General features: G+C 38.2%; 1 protein-coding gene across 6 annotated transcripts in view; it reads right to left on the bottom strand.

The window, feature by feature from the left end:
• RFX3 (regulatory factor X3) overlaps nucleotides 1–22,569 on the bottom strand; it is a 384,699-nt gene that overhangs the window by 150,167 nt on the left and 211,963 nt on the right. For 5 of the 6 annotated variants that reach the window (XM_032427525.1, XM_032427527.1, XM_032427524.1 and 2 more), the window contains exon 2: nucleotides 5,908–6,032. In XM_032427525.1, the coding sequence (XP_032283416.1) occupies nucleotides 5,908–6,024 (117 nt within the window). In that variant the 5' untranslated portion in view covers nucleotides 6,025–6,032. Of the gene's footprint in view, nucleotides 1–5,907; nucleotides 6,033–7,517; nucleotides 7,539–22,569 lie in introns of those variants that run through there. The other variant, XM_032427522.1, reaches the window with a different exon arrangement.

The following is a 22,569-nucleotide window of genomic DNA, read 5'->3' as shown; positions in this document are numbered from 1 at the left end:
CATACCTTCTAACTATGAATCTCAGTCTCTCCATCTCTATAAAACCTGATTTCCTTGACAAAGTAGCCCTCTAAGAAATAAAAGGGGAAGCAGCCCAAAAGTCACAGAACAAGAGAGCTATACGTAGTTAACAGTATCAAGTGTCAAAGAAAAATCCAGAAAGATCCTAGAGAATACTGTTGGATTTGGTTCTGTCCAAAGTGCACAGTTTCCACAGTTGTATGGGTAGCACCCAAATCTCACAGGGTGAAGAAGCAGCTGGACAAAAGGGAAACAGTAGACAAGTACAGATGTCTCTCTCAAGAAAACTGGCAGTGGGGGACCAGACCGTGAAAGAAATCAACTGAAGAGGGCAAAGAACGAAAATACAAGGGAGAGAACACATGTAAAGACACCACAAATGGCTCATCTGACTCAACCTCCCACAAGAGGCTCTTGGGAAACACTTCCACATCCCTCACTTCTCGCCCCTCACCACCCAGTACAGACTCCCTGATTTCCCTTGAGCTCCTCCATGCTTCTCCCTACCAGAAATACCCTCTTCCGGTTTATTTTTCTTATGACCTCCAACTTTTCCTTCAGCACACGGCTCAAAGGTCACATCCGTAGTGAAGACATTACTGACCCTCACTCCCAAGAACAATCTCCACTGTTACTCCTGAGGCACTTGGTATCCAATTCTATAATAACATCTATCTCCCTCAAAAGTTGGCATTCCACAGTAAGGGACCATGTGAAATCACATTTGAGACCCCAGCATTTAACACAATGCCCATATTCCTCTGCAACTACTTTATCCTAAACTGATCACAATGATCCAACTCCAGACAAGAAAGTATTTTTAAAATCACTTAACAAAGAACCAGTGCATATGACTACACAACCATTTAAATAGAGCTCTTATTTTTTACAAATATTCAGTAGAGATGTTCAACTAAAAGGCCTACATATTGGATTGGCACAGCAAAATTTATTTCAATTGTAAATCAGCATGTTCCTTCGAAACACCTTTTCATATTAGATACTAAAAATTAGCAATTCTGGCTCTAAAAAATAAAATAAATATGCTCTTCAAGAGCTAAAATCATTCTCTTTTGTTTTTCTACAAAAACACATTCAACAGGAATTCATTTTAAAATGTAACCCCATCTTTTAGGATGTCTGCCACAATCTTAATTAGAATACTGTCCCCTTAGGGAACCAAGCCAATGGGAATCAAGTCCCAAATAAGAGCGAACCACAGAAAAATGTCTTTGTTTCTGTTGATTATATGAGATAATGGTCTCAAATGAAAAGAATTCTATTCATGTCCATCAAAGCTAGGATGCACAAAAAGCAAATCTCTTGACCCTGAATAGAAAAGAAAGATAAAGACATAAATGATGGAATACACTACCTCAGGGTTAGCTCTCCGAACTAGCAAAGGAACCCATTTAAAATATTACAGATCAAATTTCAAGCCAATACAATAGTCTCTTATGGATTTAACATACTATAGGCAATCTTTTTTCCCCCTTAATCAATATTCACTGCTTCCATCACAAGAACTTTCTCTTGGGTATACTGCTAATTATCAGTTTCTTTCTGGTTGTGACGATATACTACAGATATCACAGGAATATGGCAAACAGAAGTGAGCATAAAAATGACCCCTCATTGAAACTGTGGTCTCATGTGAGGATCTCAGGAGCACCCATGTTAAAATTCCTTTCCTAAAATCTGTTTCCGAAAATTTGAGGCATCATTTTAAAGATACCCATAAAAAAGAGATCTACTGGGATTCATTTAAAATTTACCCTTCTTGAAGGGTGATCTTCTTGAAGATTGCCCTTTGCCTAGAACCTAACTGGAAATTCTGATTGACTCTGTTTCCCAAACAAAATATCATTTATCCCTTTGACCACAGGGAAAATACGCTCACTTGCCAGAATGTACCATAACTTATGTGAAAATGCTAAATAGATAGATTGATACTAACCAAAAAGAAATAATATAGCTAGAATTCTATTCTATTCACTTTCATACCTCAAATTATAATATATAACAGTGACTGCCCAGATAGATGATTTACGGAAAAACTAAGGTTCTTATCTGAATATAATCTTGAAATGAATTTTTAATCTTAGGTTTCAATGTCCCAGTTACATACTAAAGACCCACTAGAAAGAAAGTGAGTCCCTGAGCAGGGAAAGGTAAAGACCGCAGTCTCAGATAATAAAAGAACTCAAACAAAGTTGACAGCTAACTTGACAAAAGATTTTTTTCCTTGAATTCAAATAGAAGCCCCTCAACCCCTGGGCTCCACTGTACCTGGAATGTTATGTTTACAAGAAGCGGTACAGGGATAACACAGTTGCCCACTTTGACAGAAAAGATGTGTTCCTTTTTCTAAGGAAGGGAGAAGACAGGCAGGGACTGTAGAGAAAATATGAACTGTACTCGGAGGGGCAGTTAAAACTGGGAAACATGAAAGGGAGAAAAATGTCTTAGAGCCTTGGTTTAAAGTGGTTAAGGAATTATCCTCAATGTCAGCAGAACCTGAAGCCCAAGATTACAACAAGGAGTAAAAGTTCTGACTTTAGTCTAGGTTCTGCTTTGAAAAGAATCTAAATTTGCTGGCTATGGGAGAGAACAGAACAGTGGAAGACATTTTCCTCCTTCCCTCTCCTGGCTTTTTAAGTCTGTTTTAGGGCAAGTAGGGTCAAAGACCTCTCAGATTTAGGCATAAAATGACCAACTTGAAGAATAATCTACAAAAAACTCTTAACAAATCACTCAAGGCAGGGGGAAGGCAGGGGGTGGGGGGGAGCAGCTCATTTCTAGCCATTGTCTATGGAGACCATCAGTCCAAAAAGTCTTTTTATAAAGATGATAATGAGTAATATCAAAATTTTAATATCTAATCAACATACTGAATTTGAATATTCTTATAGATTTTTATTGAATTGGGCAACCATATCTATATTTGGAAAGCTGAGACTCTACAGTGTTTTGTGAAATGGTGAAAAATTATAAAAGACAGGAAATTTGATGAAGTATTATATAACAAGACCTTATAATCATTGCTCAGAATTCTCTATTCCTGAACCAGATTGTCTAAGGAAAGGTAGAAAGTTGAGCTCATACAGAATAAATGAAAAAGCATAGAAATAATTTTAGAATCAACATTTTACTGGGTACTTATTAGTCAGTGAGATCAGAACCTTCATGCTTTGAAGAAAGAGAACTATATATTAGATCTTAAAATTTTCTGTTTTTTTTTTTTCAACTTTCTAATCAATATAATATTACATGCCTCAACATTCAAACATTTTAGCTATAGACCTTCTCTTCACATCAGAGTGGCCAAAGCAAGGACACAAATAAAAGTTGAATCAATAGAATTAATTACCTTTGACATCAATGCCATGATTTCAATATCCATCATGGGTCAGTGACAAAGGCTAGAAGATTGTAAAGGTATCCCACTACAGTTTGAAAACTCAAGATGACATCAGCACATTAATGATACAAAGAGTATAGACAAGTGAAGAGCAACAAGAAATTACTTCAGCAATAATCTGATCGGTTGTAGAAAATTTATCTACAGGGACACTGTGAGAATGCACTAGGGAGGGGAGCCTGGGTGGTTCAGTCAGTTAAGTGTTTGACTCTTTGTTTCGGCTCAGGTCATGATCTCAGGGTCATGAGATTGAGCCCCGAGTCGACAGGCTCCACGCTGGGCATGGAGCCTGCTTAAGATTCTCTCTCTTTCTCTCTCGCCCTCTGCCCCTCCCCTGCGCTCTTGCACACGCTCTTACACGTGTGCACGCGTGCTCTCTCTCTCTCAGAAAAAAAAAAAAAAAAGAATGCACTAGGAAGCATCAAATGTCGACACTTTTCTAGTTTAAAAAAAAGGGAAAAAAAGGAAAAGAAGAAAGAAAAGAAAAAAAAGACAGAGGAGCAAAAACTCCTTCCAAATAAGCCTGGAAGGACTACAGGCAACTCCAGGCAAATATCACACTAACCCACGATGTGAAATAAAACACTCTGTTGACAAAAAGAAAACGGGAGTTCTCACCTTCTTTGCTTGGTGTAAGGGGATGTAAAGTATCACCTGCCGTGAATGTCCCAGAGGAAAGAGCTAACTCGAGGAGCTGAAAAATATGCCTGCTGGGAATGAGCCGTATGGCACAGCACAGTGTTTTCCAACGCGGGGTCCACGTGTCCATGAGATTACTTTTTATGAGGACAAAGAACAAGGTGAGTGTGCATATGTATGATTTTCTATTTATGCTGGTGATACTGATTTTCCACTTCTGGTAGCAATTTTTGTTTTTTATAAAAGGTTATGTATTTAATACAAAAAGTGATTTTATTCAAGCAGGAATCAGAGTCTCTCCACCCACTTCTTGCAGTGAGATGGGTAACTGCCTTCTGGAACTTCGGTGAAAGTTTGGGGATTTATTCTTTGGTTTAATCTCTGCACGGAAGAAGACCAACCATGGGTGATACCATACGAAGAAAAGGATTAAGTGAATTAGGACAAGAAATACCCAATCTTTTTCCCCTACTCAGCTCTCAGGCAGTCAAATATTCTCCCTCTAAACAGGAAGCTGCAGAAGTCTTCTTTAAAATTATGACAGCCCAAGAGAAAAAACAATGATACTGAACACCCGAGGGAACCCAGTTAAAAAGCCCAGTCAGATGACCCTACATTGAAGTCAATGACCCACCCATGCATTCACATGGTGTTTATCCTCATGCTTTTAAATATGGATAAACACCCCAGATTATGAGATATCAAAGAAACACTTCAAAAATAAAAGGAGACAAAAAACAAAAAACAAACCAAACCCCAAAACCAAGAACAAAGTAGCTTGAAGGAAACAGACTATATACAGTAAAGAAAAAAAATTTCAACAATTTAAAAAAAATTAATATCTTCGAGGAGAAATAAAAAGATAAGATAAACAGGAAATAAAACATAATGTTACGAAAAGGAACATACAGGAAAAATTTAAAAAAGCTTCTTGATCCCAGCACTCTCCCTGCCCATCCCCCTCCTCTCTCCTGAAAAGAAATTAACCTTAAGTGCCTCTGTCTACCATTTCGGAAAAGCTATCCCTTTCCCTAGCTACTTTCCTGTAATTGTTAAGAGGGACATTTGCTAAAGATTCTCCTTGATACTAAGAAATTACAGGCAAATTGCCAAGTTTCAAGATAATGCTCTATATGATCTTTCTCATTTATTTTCTCACCACTCTTTGGAAGAAATGATAGACCAAGGTGTTCCGAATCCACACTGTAGAACTATTAACTGGCACAAAGAGCATTATTTTGTCAGTATCTTTCCAAAACAAGCCTAGTGTCCTGAGTATGAATAAGCTCTGTAGTAAACATGTGACGATGAATTCATTCCTAAATGGGATGAGTCAGATCTCCAGACCTTTAAGATAATTTAATTTTCATTCAACAGTATTTTTCTAGTCCCCAAAATACTCAGGCATTTTCTAAATCATCACAAAGGCAAAATCCTTGCCTGGAGGGTATATGCAACCTCTCCCTTATTATGTACTACTTCTTGTGAAACAATTTATGAAACTCTGATTGCTGATATTTCAATATTAAAGAAAGGGGAAGTTGTGATAAAGAATAAGAGAGGGGAGAGGAGAAGGGACAGAACCTATGGAGGAGGATGGTCAAGGCAGAAACAAACGTCTTCTTCGGGAGTCAAGAGGCTCTTCCAGAACAGGGATTACGGTTTGGATACTTTTCTTTGCATCCCTACGGCCCGGCCCGGACAGCATCCGCCACATCCAGGAAGGGCTCGAGAAACACTGGCTGAGCTAACCTCAGGGCTGAACTCCATCCATGTCAGTGCCCACCGGGCCAGAGCGCATCTGAGGGTCGACAGCAGCTCCTTACCTGTTGTTGCACGGGTACTTGCTGCACCACCTGGGTAGGCACCGCTGCTTGACTGGCCACAGACGTTTGTAAAGTCACTGTCGAACCTGTGTCCGACCCGGTCTCTGACGTCTGCATGATGGTCTCTGAAACGCAGCACAACAGAGATAGAGTTGTAAACGCGCGCCTCATGCGACCAGCTGCGTGACATTTGTTCTTCAAGTCCTATACAGAGAGTAACTTTCAACTCTCAAGCGTACTTCTGACGCCAACACCCCGCCATGATCTTCCATGCATGGGTAGAGTCACTCTGACCACTTTTTAAATAAATACAGAAAATGACCAAGTCGCATTAAAAAAAAAAAAAAATCCCCATTTAGCACCTCTCGTTTTGAGGCTATAAAAGCCAAACTTCATTGAAATCTACCTTCCTTAGGTCTCATCCTTTATAAATTGGTTCAATTGGATTAAAAACTACAGTCCAAAATTATTTCCAGATGCTCAATTTTCAGTCCACAAACCCTAACTGGATGTAAATGTGTCATAAAATGTTATTTTCTAGACACTTTTTTGGCCATTAAGATGTCACCAAAGGCGTACAATTTAGAATAAATTATTTCTAACATCCTTTCCAACTTTCAAACTTACTATGCTGTGATCTAAAAATAAAAAGCAATGTATATCCAAAAATTTAACCAAAGGATCAGGCTTACTAATTTGCTCTGCCTTTGGTATGATTCATACTAAAATCAACGTTGGTTTTACACAGAGGTAGCCAAAGATCAACAACGGTTAATATTTTGAAGATGGGGAGGACTACTCTTAGAGAAATGAGGCTTGTAAGCAAAGCCACGAAATTTTACCTTCTCCCATTCAGAGTTCAACCTGGCACATTTTTTAGTTCGTATGTGCGTGACCTGCTAACACGGGGTAAATTCTGTAGCATGTGCTCTAACAGGTCTGGTTTCTCAGACCTCCTGGTCTCAACATTCCCTTCTGCTACTTACATGGTCAATAGAATAAGTATTAATTTCTTTGTTATTGAACAGGGCCCAGAATTCTAATTTTCTTTCCTGGGGGGTTGGGGGCACAATATTTAATTGGTAGCTTAAGAAAAATACTGCATTATGGTTTAAATCTGTGAACAGTAATGGTGAATATTAATTTTCCCTAAGAAAATTCTGGAAGAGTATCCAGTTCTTTCAAGTAGAAAATTAAGCCCCTCATCATCTTTGTCACAGTGTGCCCTCTTCCAATTTTCCCCCCAAACCTTTTCTGTCATCTCATTCGATTTTAGAAACGGACCTCTGAAGATATCTCATCCACTTTTCTTATTTTATAAACGAGAAAATTAAAACCCAGAGAGGTGGAGACTCACTCAAAGTGACAGGAACAGTCATGGGACTAGGCCTGGTCCTAAGAGCTAAGGACCCTTCCAAATGCTCTACATGTTAACGTATGAGTAAATTAATCCATGTAACAACCCGGTGTGATTGGTAGGGTTATAATCCTCCACTTACAGATGAGGGACCCCGGGCACACAGACTGAAGGTGGTTAGAAGCTTATAAAACAAAGGGGGAAGTGACAGAGACTGTAGCTACCACCCCATTTATTTGGGTCAGCTACTAACGTTCAGCTCCAAGAAGTTGAGAATTTGTGGGAAGGCTAAGTTGTAGGTGCCAGGTCTCCCAATTTTCCAAACGAAGCTGAAAGTTCAGATTTTTATGTGAAATCTCCCAAATGATGGTTCCTTTTTTAAACTGTAGTATTAATCTCCAAGCGAACACACACACACACACACACACACACACACACGCATGCACACACACCCCTTTGGGCTAACATTAAGACCATGGACATGCTTGAAAATGTCTGAGAATGACAGGATTCACTACATAAAATTCTTGCCTAGTTAAGATTAAGTGGAAGACCCCTGGTTCTCAAACTTTGGGGAAGGGATATACACATTAGGAACCCTATCTGTGCCTCTTCCTTTATTCCATCCCAGAGGGAAAAATACACCCTCCCAAAAATGAAAGCAAAACCAACGCCCTTTGATTCATTACATGCTTGCAGATCATCAATACCTACTGTGCTCCCGCAGAGGACCTATTAGTGAAAGTGAGGGGATTAGTGAGCTCTCTTTCTGCAGAGAATGAAGAATGAACCAGATGTTGGATGCCATCTTCAGGGAGGTTTTCTTAGCCTCTCTTCCCAACTCCAAGATAGGTGGAGGCCTTGAAATCTGCTTAGTATATAAACGAAGACAGGGTTGCCAATTATGGCCATTTGAGGGTGGGTGTTTCTTAGAGTGAAGTCACTCACCTAAAACTCCCTCCTATTTCTCCCAACACTGGCTGGGAATTTTATCGAGGCTTTGTCATGTGTCCATACATTGTTCTGCAGACCAGTCTACACACCCCTTTTGGTATATGACCCATGCCTTGACATCTACTATTTTAGACCTAACATATTCAAGAATATAAAGATCTCTTTAAAAATTAAATATACTTGGAGGGCCTAGGTGACATAGTCGGTTAAGTGTCAGACCCTTGGTTTCAGCTCAGGTCGTGATCTCAGGGTCGTGAGATCGAGCTCCACATCGTGCTCAGCGCAGAGTCTGCTTAAGACTCTCTCTCTGCCCCTCCCCCCTAAAATAAATAAATAAATCTCTTAAGAAAAATTAAACATACTTTCAAAGCAATTCCTAAGAATTCTCAATAAGCTACCTGAGAGAGCTTATCAGAAGATAAAAGGCACAGATTTGAAAACTGGCCTCTCATGGGCTATCTTAGACTCCACAGACAGGCTTTGGCTCAGAGTTACTACAAATTAAAATTCTTAATTACCAATATTTAAAAATTGGAAATCTCCATGTTAAAAACCAATTTCCAGATTCTTACAAAAAATATGAAAATTAGAAAAGGTGAGCCTATATTATGTGTTTTATAGACAAATTATTTAAATGGCAATACTCCTTCACTTGCCTAGCCTCTATAAGCATGTGAGTTCATGACACTTCTTGGGGTAACCAGAAATTTAGTCTTATGCAACCAGATTGAAAATGGAAAAATTACATTTTGGGTTTAATCTTGATAACATTTATACTCATTCGCTTCTTTTATATAAAAGAGAAATACCCAAGTTTTGAACAATTTACTAAGAGAAATGTGTAACCAGATGATTGGAAGTATGATTTTCCTCATTTTGCAGATGAGTCAACGGACACCCAGAGATGTTAGGTCACACTTAGCCAAGATCAAACAGCTGGAGGTTGGAAAGGAGGGTTTGGATATACCAACAAGTTCATGCACTAAACAACTAGATCAAGTAAGTGGGGAGTCCTGAATTTCAGAATAGACATTGCATAGATAGAAGAGAAGAGAGTAAAGAAAAGCAAACTGGGGGCCTTTTTGGAATGAAAAGGAAGGAAAGCAGTCCCAACTATTTTAGAGGAGTAACCTTTGCAGGAGAGACTGGGGAAAATGAGATGGAAGGAAAATTACGGCTTTGTAACTTCAAGTGAGAAAGTCATGGAGAGCTTTCCATCCAGCCTCTGGCTCCATGCCACCTCAAAACTGGCAGAGAAAGCCCAATCCAGAATAACCAGTAATTGCCCCAGAACATCTTCTGTTTCCTCCCCAGTGACTGTTCCTCCTCCCACCTCACCAGCTCCTGGATCACAGGGTTGTGCCAATGGATAAGAACTTAGTCTCTCCATCTCTCCTTGACGGACCCAACTCCATCCTCCTATGATTTCACTGTCCTTCCTCAGTTATGAGGAAGAGGCTTCCCTTGCCAAGGCCTCATGGCTTGAGAGGGTCTCAGTCCCATCCCTGGCAGAGAATGGCTCAAAAACTCACAACCATAATTAGGTCTCTCATCTGACAAGTCTTTCCCGGGTGCCATGTAATACGCTAAGCGCTCAAAATACACCTCATTTAATCCTCAGAAGACTCCCATTAATGGCAGCACTCTTATTGCCACTTAACAAACAAGGAAATTGAGGCACAAATGGATTATGTAACTTGCTGAAAGCCACACAGCAGGTAAGCGGAAGAGTCTGAGTTCAAACCCAGGTTTATCTGACTCCAAAGCCCATGATGTCACCACTACGTATGTATTACTTTGCAATATCATGACGATAGGGCTTCCAGATGAGAAGCTACAGACTGTGGGTCTGAATGGCAAAGTCTTTGGGATTCTCAATCCATTGGATTTGATCTACACCTTCCAATAACAATGGACAGGCATCACTTCTCTCTCCGACACGGAAATTAGGAAGTGTTCTCTCTCTTTCTGCTGAGGCCATAAGAGAACCTAACTCCTAAGTATTTTTCCAGAGGCATTTTAACTGATTAATTCTGAAGACCTGACTTAACAGCAGATCAATTAGAATGTTAAAGCATGTCTGAGGAGTAGAACCCTCCTGCCAAATTTTGCTAAACAGATCATTTAAACCCACTGACGCATTCAGAGTGTTCTGGTAGCTTTCCAACATTTCAGCAAAGCAAGAATCATCACTGAGGGTACTGTCTTAGCAGGCTTTACTTGTAGGTTTTGTTTTAGACCCAACATAAGGTTTGTGTGTACATCTGAGGTGTTCCCATTCAACTAGCAGTGGTTTCTGTGCTTTGTTTATGTTTGGGAGTAATTTGGTTAGTTCAGTTCCTTCACAGCCCCCTTTCAAGTGATATTTGTTTATCAGCCCAAATGCAGTCACATTAATCCATTTTGATAAGCTAAATAAACCCCTGCAGTTGGTCCATGATGCAGCCCATATGTAAATGAGTTGTATATTCTTGCAGGAGAGACATGCACAATTTCAGTCTAGTCATCCTTGCCTAATGTGGCTGTCAGGTGTGTCAAGAGCAACAGATGCTTGTTTGACAAAGGACCTTTTTATTCTGGCTAATTAAGCAGTTGGACACACCCGCGTGTTAACGGTTCTGCCTTGTACAGCCAACTCTGGCTGAATCATGCGAATCTACAGCTAAATAGGCCACATTTTGAAAGAAGGCTAATTAACCCCTAGGAGAAGGAAAAGAATATTGCAAAAACCCAGCTGCTGAATGCAACAAGATTAGCATTTCTTCAACCTGATGGGCAAAACCTAGGCAAAGCAAATGTGTTTGGAACAAACATGCGTTATTGCAAGTTTCAAGGCATTCAGATGTTCTTTATGGAACTTCCTGAAGATTATTTAATACACTCAAATTCACAGTTGGATTCCTTTTATCACACACAATGTACATGCCAAATTAAATGGTTTAATAGTCTGACCTAATCAATTACTTTTTAAACAGAACTATATAACTGGGATAGCTTAAAAATAGGTAGTATCCATCTAATTTTTATTGGAGTTCTTCAACCTGAAATAATTTGCTCTCTAAAAAAGCAAAGTCCACAAAGTTTGGCTTCACTACACTGACTGTATTGTTTTTTTTTTTTACACTGAGGAATGTAACAGGTTCTAATTCAGTATAGAAAATAAAGGCTTGGAATTTAATTTGCAAGTGCAACAGAGAATTGCCTTCCTTCTTCCTTAGTGTAGAAAAACAAAAGATGCTACTTCCAATTCCTACTTGAACCAAATTAACCAAAGTTATTATGATAGTCACTTAATGGGTATAATAAAGATAAGTCACATCTAAAATGTGACATTCAAATATAAATTATTTACTTAGAAACCTGGTTCAACATAAGAGTATAGGAATGCTATTTACAGAAAAATAAATTGTCAGAATTTGAATTACTGCTTTTAAAATACAGAACAAGAAGTTTAACATCCGTGTGATTTTACACAGAAAAATCCCAAATCATAATTGATGTTTTGCTGCATAAAAGTTTTATTACTAATGTTCTGATTAAGCATCAGCTTCCTGAATAAATGTTAGAAAATAAACATTAGTAAATATAATGCCCAGAGCAATTAAAATCTCTATTAAAATTAGACAACTAAAATGAGCTGTGCTTTTTGGGGGTGAGGGGGATTGCCATTATTTGCTTTCCTGAACATAAAATTAGTATGAAAAATACACATTTCTGGACTCTTCTGGAGTAGATGATGAAAAATATTAAGATGATTTCAATTCTTCAAAAAAAAAAAAATCCTAAGGATATTAAGCAATTTTCAAAGAAGACAATATAACATAAAACAACGGGCCATATTAGAAAGTTTATACAAAGAGGTAAATAATCATGTGATAAATGTAGTTTTGAAACTGACAAAAATATATTGAACTGATTAATTTGACTATAAACATAAAACACTATGACTTGGCTTTTTTCCCACTTCGTCTAGTACAAATGAAAGAAACCGGTTAAGACCGACTGTAGTCAACCTTTTTTATTTAAAATACACCTCTGTGAAAGTTAATTCATCGTACAACACAGGGCTTTATCAAATTAATAAATCAAGTAACTGAAGGGATGTAAAAGGAAAATTCATGATTTTCTGTATTATAAAAGCTCTGCCTGTTTATTTAGGTTTAATATTGTAATCCTCATGACTATGTCCAATTAATCTTTTGTACTAAATTGATCTGTAGACAATGATGGAATGATAATAGTGTAGACTGTTAGGCAGTCATCTTCCCGTGATAACGGACGACAGTGATTAATGTTGGTGATGATTAATCAGCACACTGGTAACATATACAGGTTGCCTGGGTAACTTTTTTCACTTTTCAAACCAAGGTTTTCCCTTAACTAATTCTTCCCTTGACTCAGAGTATGAAAAACTGTTTCTTTGGAGAAGAATAAAATCAAATTAAATTACTTTAACAGCTTTTATCTTGAAGGACCAATTACTTAAAAAATAAAATCATCTACTAACATATTAGTAAAGCCAAACTACTGAAATAATATAAAAACTATTTTATTATTTGTTATTTGTTTCTAGTTATCAAAAGAAGCTGTCATCAGGCCCAGAGGTCATTTTGGGGAAAAGAGAACCAACGGCTTGTCCAGTCTACTGCTGGTGTCATCCCAGCATTTTCTCCTACTTATGTTCATGAATAGGCAAATCGGGTCTTACCTGCATAACATATGCTAAAAATGGTGGTGCACAGACACCAGCTGAAAGAAAAGGAAAAGAAAACCAAAGAAACAAGAACATCTATAGTATCCTACACTCTTTCCTACTGGAAGGAGAGTCTGAGAACACAGTGATGTAATATACAGAAAGAGTCTTACCAAAATGTACCAGACAAAGCCATAAATGTTTCTCCTTATTGGTCCATCCAGTCCTGAGAGTGACCAGAACCTACTGGATGGAGCATTTAATGGTATTAACGCTCAGCATTGAAAGATGACGAGCAACAAGCCCTTTATTATAAATCTATTGTCTTCATTATTAGCGATATTAATAAGAATAGCTACCTCTGCTGAGCACTTACCATGTGATAGATACTCTGCACACATTTAACCTTAATTTCACCCATCAAGTAGACATTCCCATTTTATAGCAGAGGAAAGTAATGTTTAGAGATTAACTTGCCCAGGGTCACAGAGCTATTAAGGGATGAAGTCAGGATTCAAGTCCAGGTCTGTCTTACTCCAATAATGGCAAGCTGTCATTGGACCCTAGGTGGCCACACACACAGCAGCAGCACTGAGGCTATTTTAGCAAAATCAACTCTAAAAGAGATAAAGTAGTCTATGAAGACTTTGGGCACTGAGAAAGATTTCTAAATTTGAAGAGACACAAATATGCACAAATTGCACAATTTCACATAAATTGCAAATATGTACTATACCTAATACATAATCAATATACTTTTATGAAGTTATCAAACCTATAATTTTTATGATATGGAAAAGCATACCATGGATTAAGAGATCTACCCCAACCTTGTATTCACAAAATATTTTATAGATGAAAGAGGTTATAATGTAGACTCATTTGCATTTAAGAAAATGTCCTAAAAAACAGCCAAACAAGGGCCCAACTAAATGAATGTGTATGTACATACAATATCATATATAAACACAAGGATACTCATTCAAGTATTGTAAATGATAGGGTAGTGAATAATAAGCAACCAAAATATCCATAATTGGGGAACTTATAAATTGTTCTATTCTGTATCCCTTTAGTGGAATACCATTCAGATCTATAAAAGCCAACATGGAAAGATATTCATAATAATGTAAGTAGAAAAGGCAGGTTGCCAAATAATATGCCACCCACAATGCAATCTTCTTCTTCACAGATACATAAATGCATGCTTTGGAAAAGTGCTTGAGGAGACAGAATAACATCAACGGAACTTCCAACTCTTGAAATATGGGCTTTCCCAAACCAATGACTGTAAACTCTGAGTGGTCTCAAGCTAACCTTGGACTTGCTGGTCCAAAGCAACACAGGCTCCAGAGACCCATTTAGCCTGAAGCCACCCCAAAAAAGTCAGTCTTAGATTCTGTAACCTAAAACAGACCTTATAAGCTCAAAGACAGCTGCAAAGGTAGATTCTGATCTGTTCAGTAGCAGGGCAAGAGCTCTGTCTCCCTTCCTACTAAAGTGGCTCAAAAAAAAACCAACTTCTACAGTGTTTCTGTTGGAATTAGCCTATTTAAAAAATATATCTGGAGATTATATCTACAGACCCATTCGTTGCTAATTCCAAGACACTGGTCATTCTCTCCTGAAAGAAGGAAATCTAGTAACACACACTCTTGCATGTTAATATCCAATAGGATCCCTTCCTTATGACACTACCCAGTGCCTATTGTCCAATCCAGAATCGAGACATGACTTTTAATTATGCTCCCTTCCATACAAACTGAGAAGAGCTATAGTGCTTCTTCCAAAGACCTCAAACTGAAAAGAGGATATAAGTGGGGAACCTAGATGTTTAATCCCACCACACAAACTTAAGTATTCCCTTTTGGAACTAGCCTCAATGGCATCTGGTCCTTCTTCCTATAAACCCTGAACTTCACACACAGAACTTTTGTCTTTCTTTCCCTACACTCACTAGTGTGGCTTCATCCACATGCATGAAAGTAACCATCCTACCTTATGTTATGGGACTGATAAACAAGAAGAGGCTTGCCAACGAGGGCTTCCCAGTGATCTTACATTAGAGGGGGTGAGACAGAGAAGGATTATATAAAAAGCCTACAACGCAGGATTACATAAAAAGCCACAAAAGAAAACAAGCAGGTAGTGTCGCCCCAGAACAGGATTTTACAGGGAATGAAGGTAAGAACAGGAATACTTAATTTTCTTCACAACAGAGAGGGCTCCAATAACAACTTTCTTCTTGGATTCTCTTGCCTACACAAGACACTTTTCTATTTTTTTTCCTCTCATTTTCTTTTTATAAAAGTGGAGAATAGAGCCGTTTGCAGTTCCCAACTCTCCTAATGACAGGCTCACAGAGATCAACACATCTAAAAGGGGAAAATAATACTGTGTAATAACACTGCTAATAATGGAAATAATATACCCCACTTTAAATGTACAGTATCTTAAAGAACTGAATTCTCATTACTGCCATTTTTTTTTTTTTGGGCAAATGTGAACAGGGGTGTGGGTGGACTTGGAAAAAAATCTATATATTCACACACACATAAATTCTGGAAACACTTAAAAACATGCTATTAAATCAAATGAAATTTTTACATAGATTTTCATTAATAAAATGCATGTGTATACACTTGGAATAAAGGCTCAGACAAAGGATGAAAAGTAAAACACACTGAGGATCCCAGCCAACTCTGTACACTCAGAAACTTAACAGAAAAATTATTTCTCTCTAAAAATCAGTATTACTTGAAATAAGTCAATTACACTGAATTAAAGACAATGTTCCTTTGGATTTATTTTATGGGAATTGGTGATGCACCCTGTGTACCCAGTGCCTATGGCTGTCCTTCCAACTCAGTCCAAAGCATTTTCTTGGCTCCAAAAACAAGTTTCTTCAATGGTGGGCTACTATCTTAGGCTACCTCATAAATCTACGGTTAACACCCCTAACTGGAGTTATTAATATGCTTAAAATCAACTATAAGCTCTTTATGTTTAAAAGCAATTGTCATTTTGTAATGTTTTATGTAAGTTGTGAAATTTCACCTAATGAGTTCTTTTCCATCCTCCCTCCTCCTCTTACACTTGGACCATCTTCCCAAGGGGCTAAAAAAAAGGCAAGGGAACTCGTCTTTGTCCCTGAAAATACACTAATACTAACTGTCCTATCCCAATCATTTTCTTGATCACCGTATGTTTCCCTTCACCTCCCAAACCTAACTAGCCCAATGATGCTGCTTCCTCATTTGTCTCTCTCAAAAATCTCCTCACATATCTTCATCTCTCCAGAGTTCAGGCCACTCCTGGCAATAGGTCCCCAGGGCCCTCGGGATAAACTGCAAACCCCCAACAGGGCTTCTAAGGCTCGTTAGCACAGAGCTCTTGCCTACCATCTTCCTAAGACCACATACGATCCAAGCATGTGGAACCACTCTCAGTTCCCCAAACCCAGGGTCTGTGAACAAGGAGTTCCCTCTGACCAAAGCAATGCTTCCTGACCACCTTCTCTCATCTTCACTTCATCTTTTGCACATCTCAGGATTCCACTGCCCCCAGATAGCTTTCCAAAACACCACTACTCTGCTCCCTTCTTCTTAACAAGTGTGGGACTGGTGTCCTCCTGGGCGCTCCCAGAGCACCTTATTTTTACTCAGTGCATTGCAGGTATCATATTGCAGGGTAACTGTCTCTCCAACCAGATGATAAATGCCACGAGCACATGCCTCTTTTCCACCTACAAATATACACACAGATCTTCAATTTGTTGAATGAACAGATGAAAAAGGGAATGAGATGACACTTGCATGGACAGTAGTCTTAATAAATTAATTCCACAGTGCCACACAATAGATGCAGATTGTATTTCTCTTTAGCACCTTTCAGCTCTCCGACAGAATGGTTATTGCATATTTGAGTTTAAAAATCTTATTTATCAATCAGCAGCTATTTGTATCCCTAGCACTCTGTTAGGCTGACAGGAAGATAGTGATTCAGGGTCACGGTTTGGCTGATTATTGGTCTTTAAATAATAGTGAAATAATATTATGTTTGCATGTGTACCTATTTGGTAATTGCATGTGCAACTTTTTCCACTTTGCTTGTTTAGTGAAGAATGGAAACATACGTGAGTTTTAATCAGGGTCCTGACAGTGTTCACCCAAGTGATGGGAGATAATGGGAATCCAAGAATTTTAGAACTTGGAAGTATCTAAGATATAGGTTTAAATCTATTATTTTATTTATTAGGGAAGGAAGACCCTGAAAAAAAAAAGGGAATGAGTTTGGGGAGCCTGGATGGCTCAGTCAGTTAAATGTCCGACTCTTGATTTCGGCTCAGGTCATGATCTCAGGGTCGTGGGTCCGGCCCTGCGTCAGGCTCCCTCTCCCTCTGTCCCTCCTCCCTGCTCTCTCTCTCAAAGATAGATAGATAGATAGATAGATAGATAGATAGATAGATAGATGATAGATAGATGATAGATAGATAGATAGATAGATAGATAGATAGATAGATAGATAGATAAATTTTTTAAAAGAGGGGGGACAGGACTGAGTTTAAGACCTTGCTGACACATTACTATTAAGAGTTATTAGTATCAGAGGCATTTCATACTTCAAATTCTGTATAATTTTCTATTAGAACCATTTCCAATCAAGTTATTCATTAAGAATGTTTTCTCTTAATGTTCCAATGTGACTTTGCTTTCAATTCTCATTAAGGCAGAATCTTGTAACAACTCCCCTCTTCTGAGATTTGTAAGCCTCAACAGATTTTGTGTGTAATTTCTTAAAAAATGAACAAGATAAGGATTAAATAAACTCAAATGAGCAAATTAAGTCTTCAGCTATTGCTCTGAACCTCCTGACACATCATTTACTTTGTTTTAATAAGTACACCTGATTTGCTGAATTGAGGATTCAGATCCAATGCTCTAATCATGTCATCTTAGAAAAGGTGGCCTGGTATGCTTCCTTTGTTTTTATGAGACAGAAGCACTCAGAGATCTTTAATTTTCATAGCTGAAATGCTAAGAATAAGTAATTAGCCTAATAGTAATTGTTCTAACTTCATCATTAATTAGCCACTTGAAATTTATTTGAGATTGGCAACATTCAACTGACATTCTTCTATGGTCTCTTAACAATCATTGAAACTTTTCACAGAAAAAGGTGTTCCAAAAAGCCTCTAGTTACAAATCAGTTAACACATTTATGTAAGGATTCTACATGCATTACTTCATCTGTCCAGAAATCCTATGAGGTAGGTGCTATTATTATCTCATTTTTATTGATGAGAAAACCTAGGCTCAAAGCTTAAATAACTCTGTGAGCCCCAAGGTCACACAGCTATGAATGGGCAGAGTGAGGGCTTGAATGTATTATACCATCTATTAGGTTCCAGGAGCAAAAATTTGGATTTTTTTTTTTTTTTTACCCAGCCATAGGCTTATGATGTGACAACTTAAAGGTTTTACAGACCAGCGATTGGGTCATCCTGTGGAAGGTAGCAGTCTTGTCTACCTTTTAATACTTCTACATTACAGGAACTGGACATGCTGCAATTTTCAACCCAGTTACTAGTTTTCCATGATTTCTAAAATCATCTTAATTTCATTTCCAGCAACACGGAGTACCTGACAAAACGGCTGTCTATTCTATTCTGTACATCACAGCAATGCTGGATCATGTAGGTTCTATACCACCTCTGCCGAGCTATTGATACACGTAGGCTTTTTAGAATTTGAATCACAGGTTAGAAAGCGTTTAAAAAAAAAAAAGTATGATATCTTCTCTTTCTAAAATCTTGGGAGTTGAGTTGTCTGATGCCCACCATCAATCCCACTTCTAAAGGAATAGGAATGACTGGATGCAGCTTCTCAGATGCCAAACGAAAGGATAGTCTCAACTAGTTAATTCAACAAAAAATTGATTTTGGGGGAAACCAAAGGGTCTTTGGCTCAGGTGCCAGGAACTGTTGCTCCCTGACCTGTACATACAGTTACAAACTGCCTTCAGTAACTCCAAGAAAATATATGTAACTCTCCTACCTCACAGCCTTGCACTGCAATCAGAGGCAGTAACTGGGAAGCAGACAGAACTTTAAGGAAGGTTGCCGGCCAAAGGCAGGGCTCAGGGAAACCAAGCAGCAAAGCAATGCCCTACAACAGACCTGGAGGAGAACGATCATCCCTATTCCTGCTTGAGCACAGGACCTTTCCTTGACACACGCCGAGTGATCTGACCTGTTTCATTGCTTCAGTCAAACGCTCACACGGGACATACGCTGCTACAGTGATCAGAAGAGCAGAGCAAAGTAAAAATTCCTCAATTCTCACACAGACCTTTAATTCTACTTCTTCAATGTCTTGGAAGTCTATGTTGTGCAGCCACGTCTCACACACTCACACACACACACGCACACGTGCGCACACAGGCACACGGGTGATTAGAATCAAAAGTTAGGCTGGATACATAGTAACACACATGCAGATACAGGCAGAGGCAGAAGACCTTCCAAATGGCTCCAACTCTGGCTAGAGGGTGTGTTTGAGGGAAAAAACCTCCAATTCTAAAGACAATTCCATAGCTTCATTGTCCCCTAGACAGTGGTAGCAATATGCTAACGCTGGGTCTATTTTGCCAAAAATCAACTTGCTAGGAATCGTTTTGCCAAACGGTCAATTTGGGAAATTGACGAGTTCACTCAAAACTTGTGTCTTTTAACTACGTATACTGTTGACATAATTTGTACAGTTTTAAAGGGCCTTTTGAAGATTTCTTTGATGCTCACACTGATGAAGTCAAGGTTTCAATTTGTCTGAAAGTCTGCTCCAAGCTAGCTCAACGGCCTACCGAGAACTATATTCTGGAATTTTGCCATTTTCTGGGCCAGTAACTTTTGAGAATAAGAATTCGTTTAATTTAAATCAAAGGGTTGTGCATGTCTTGAATGCCATGGAGTTTACAAATGATAATAGGGAAGGTTTATTTTTTGCAACACGTTTTTCATCCATTAAATGCATTCTGCACTTCTCTTAATTCACAAATTTGCTAAGCAGTGTAACTAAATATGTTGCTTCTGTTTTAAGCAACTGAAAGGCCTTCGGTATATGAAATATCAATGATAAATTTGGCACTCAGCTGAATTGGACTGATAAATATTTCTGTTGCCAAGAGTCTGCAGTGAAATTGCTATAGAAAAATTAAAACCAAATTAAAACTAATTAATGCTTCCCACCAAAAATTTCAAAAGCTTTTGCAACTATTCTATGCAGTGTGATTTGTGATAAACTTTACATGTAGTTAACACAAACCTATTTCAGGCAGTTGATAATTTGGAAAATTGGTTCCTAGGCAAATTGATAAATTAGAGTACTTGGTAAATATAACAAAACTGCCATTCAGTTTATATTTTAGCAAACCGCCTGTAGGAGAATTATTCATTCAGTACATTGATCACTCGGTACATTTTGGGGGGAAGGTAAGGTGTGATAGGTTTTCAGATAACTGGCCTATCTCCCAGTATCAAAGATTTTAAACTGAAAGAATATCCAGAGATCATCAAGTTCAGGCCCCATTTCACAGGAAACCTGAGACTAATAAACCAAATGGATTTGTTAGTATCAGAGCTGGCATTAGAACTCAGAACTCCCAATGCCCAGTCAATAGCTCTAACAGACTATGGTTTATAAGAGAAGAAAAAAAAAAAATAGCAGCAAGGCCTGCCAGAATCTCAAAGTGCTTATTATACAATGAGAGAAATGCTCATAACATGGAGAATGAAATCCTGGAATAAGAGGGTCTCTTAGACGTTTCCAAGTTTCTTTCTCACATAAATGAATAAGGCACTGTTTTGGGGTGTTGAACAAGATTTCAAGTAAGTCAAACTTTGTGTGTGTGTGTGTGTGTGTGTGTGTGTAGATATCAACTAAAATGGTTCACTGGATTTTCTATTCTGTAGAAATTCTGGATCATCTTGTAAAACTGTTTGGTTTGTTTTGTTTTTTCTCAGCTACATGGAGCATCTTGGTGATAGAGGTTCAGTATTTTATTATTATATGGAGTGTCTGAGTGTTTCAGGCTCACAGTTTTATTATTACATCATCTCTGTATATAACGTACAATACACAAACCTACTGTGTTTATGCTGAAATGAACCAAAAAGACTAATTTCTAGTTTGCCAGGAAGAAGGGGTAAAAGCAAAATTCAACACCACAGTAATTGCCACTAAAATAAACAGGGAACAAATCCTGAATTTTCACTTGCAGCAAATACGTGTAATTTTGGGGTGTGAGACAGAAACCTTTTAAATGTAATGGTTTGGGTAACAGCTTTTATAAGGTGCACTTCTCACTGTCAAACAGCATAAAATACTCATAAGGGTAATCAGTTTTAGGTGGCAGGTTTACAAGCTTTCCACAACTTGTGCTATTTATCCATGTTAAAATGTTTTGCAATTACCTCTTTCCGTATTATGTTCACACTTTCTTTTAAAAAGATTTTGAAATTGTTTTGTACGACTGTAACTCCGAAAACAACCATATTGCTTGACTTTTTTACTCATCTGATGCACACTGTTGGTTTTTATTAACTCACAAGTTGTCCACAGCTAATTTACAGAGAAGTAGTACTTCTGCAATATTGGAGGATATTAAAGCAAGGTAATAGCAAACAACCTCCCAATATAATCTAGTCAAAAATTGTATCGTCTCTGTAATCTCTCCTGTGAAGGTAACAGAAATGATTTTCTTGTTGTACCAAAATAGTAAGCTAACATTTACATATTATATTCAAAACCATATACAAATATGAGATGATTACTACTCATGGTTCCATGGCATCATTTTTCACACAAACCAGATTTACAAGGAGGGTGTTTTCTGAATGCAACTAGAAGGTTATTTACATATGAAAACTGTTCCTTTTCCTTCTGAGATTTCCTTATGGGATTCCTTACTCAATACTGAATGATATATTATTTTCAATTAAGGTAACAGGAGCATTTTAATAAATCGTTCTTCCTCGCCCTCTCTTTTCCCTGGCTCTCTGTCCCTTTCTGCCTTCTCTCCCTGGCCTCCTGCCCTTTTCCCCACTCTGCTCCACCTTCCTAAGAGTAAGAACCTAGTGAGGCCCAGTTAAATTATAGCCACACTACAGCCCCTCCAAACTGCTGAGTATATAAGCTGAGTTAGCAATGTAGCTTAATTATGCCATTTTTTCCCTTGAGATGACTTTTGTGCATCTTAACAACTAATTTTGACATGAACCATAGGCTTGACCTTAGCTACAGCATTTCATTACAGACATCAAAAATGGACAAGCATACTACTCTTCAATACTTACAGGTAAGCTATATGGCCAAAGTATTTGGTGTATCAAAACAAAGTGTATTGTGAAATCAGATCACCAGTGCTGAATATTCCTGGCTTGTCCTTTCCTGACTATAGTAGAACCACGCTATCTAAGACCACTAAAGGTAAACACTAGTCATGTTGTATTACTTTATTTTATGTGGCTATGTTCGGAGCAATTTAGGCTCAGGGATTCTAAGGTTGGACATGCCCTTCAAGGTAATGACCTTGAGTCTCTGATCGGGTCATGACCTATCTGTTTGAATCTCCATCATGAAGCACTTACCATACCACTGCA

This window comes from Phoca vitulina, unplaced genomic scaffold, assembly GCF_004348235.1.
Source record: "Phoca vitulina isolate PV1807 unplaced genomic scaffold, GSC_HSeal_1.0 scaffold37, whole genome shotgun sequence".
Taxonomy (NCBI): Eukaryota; Metazoa; Chordata; class Mammalia; order Carnivora; family Phocidae; genus Phoca; species Phoca vitulina.
Note: the sequence above shows the minus strand (reverse complement) of the source record. Positions and strands in the feature narration are given on the sequence as shown.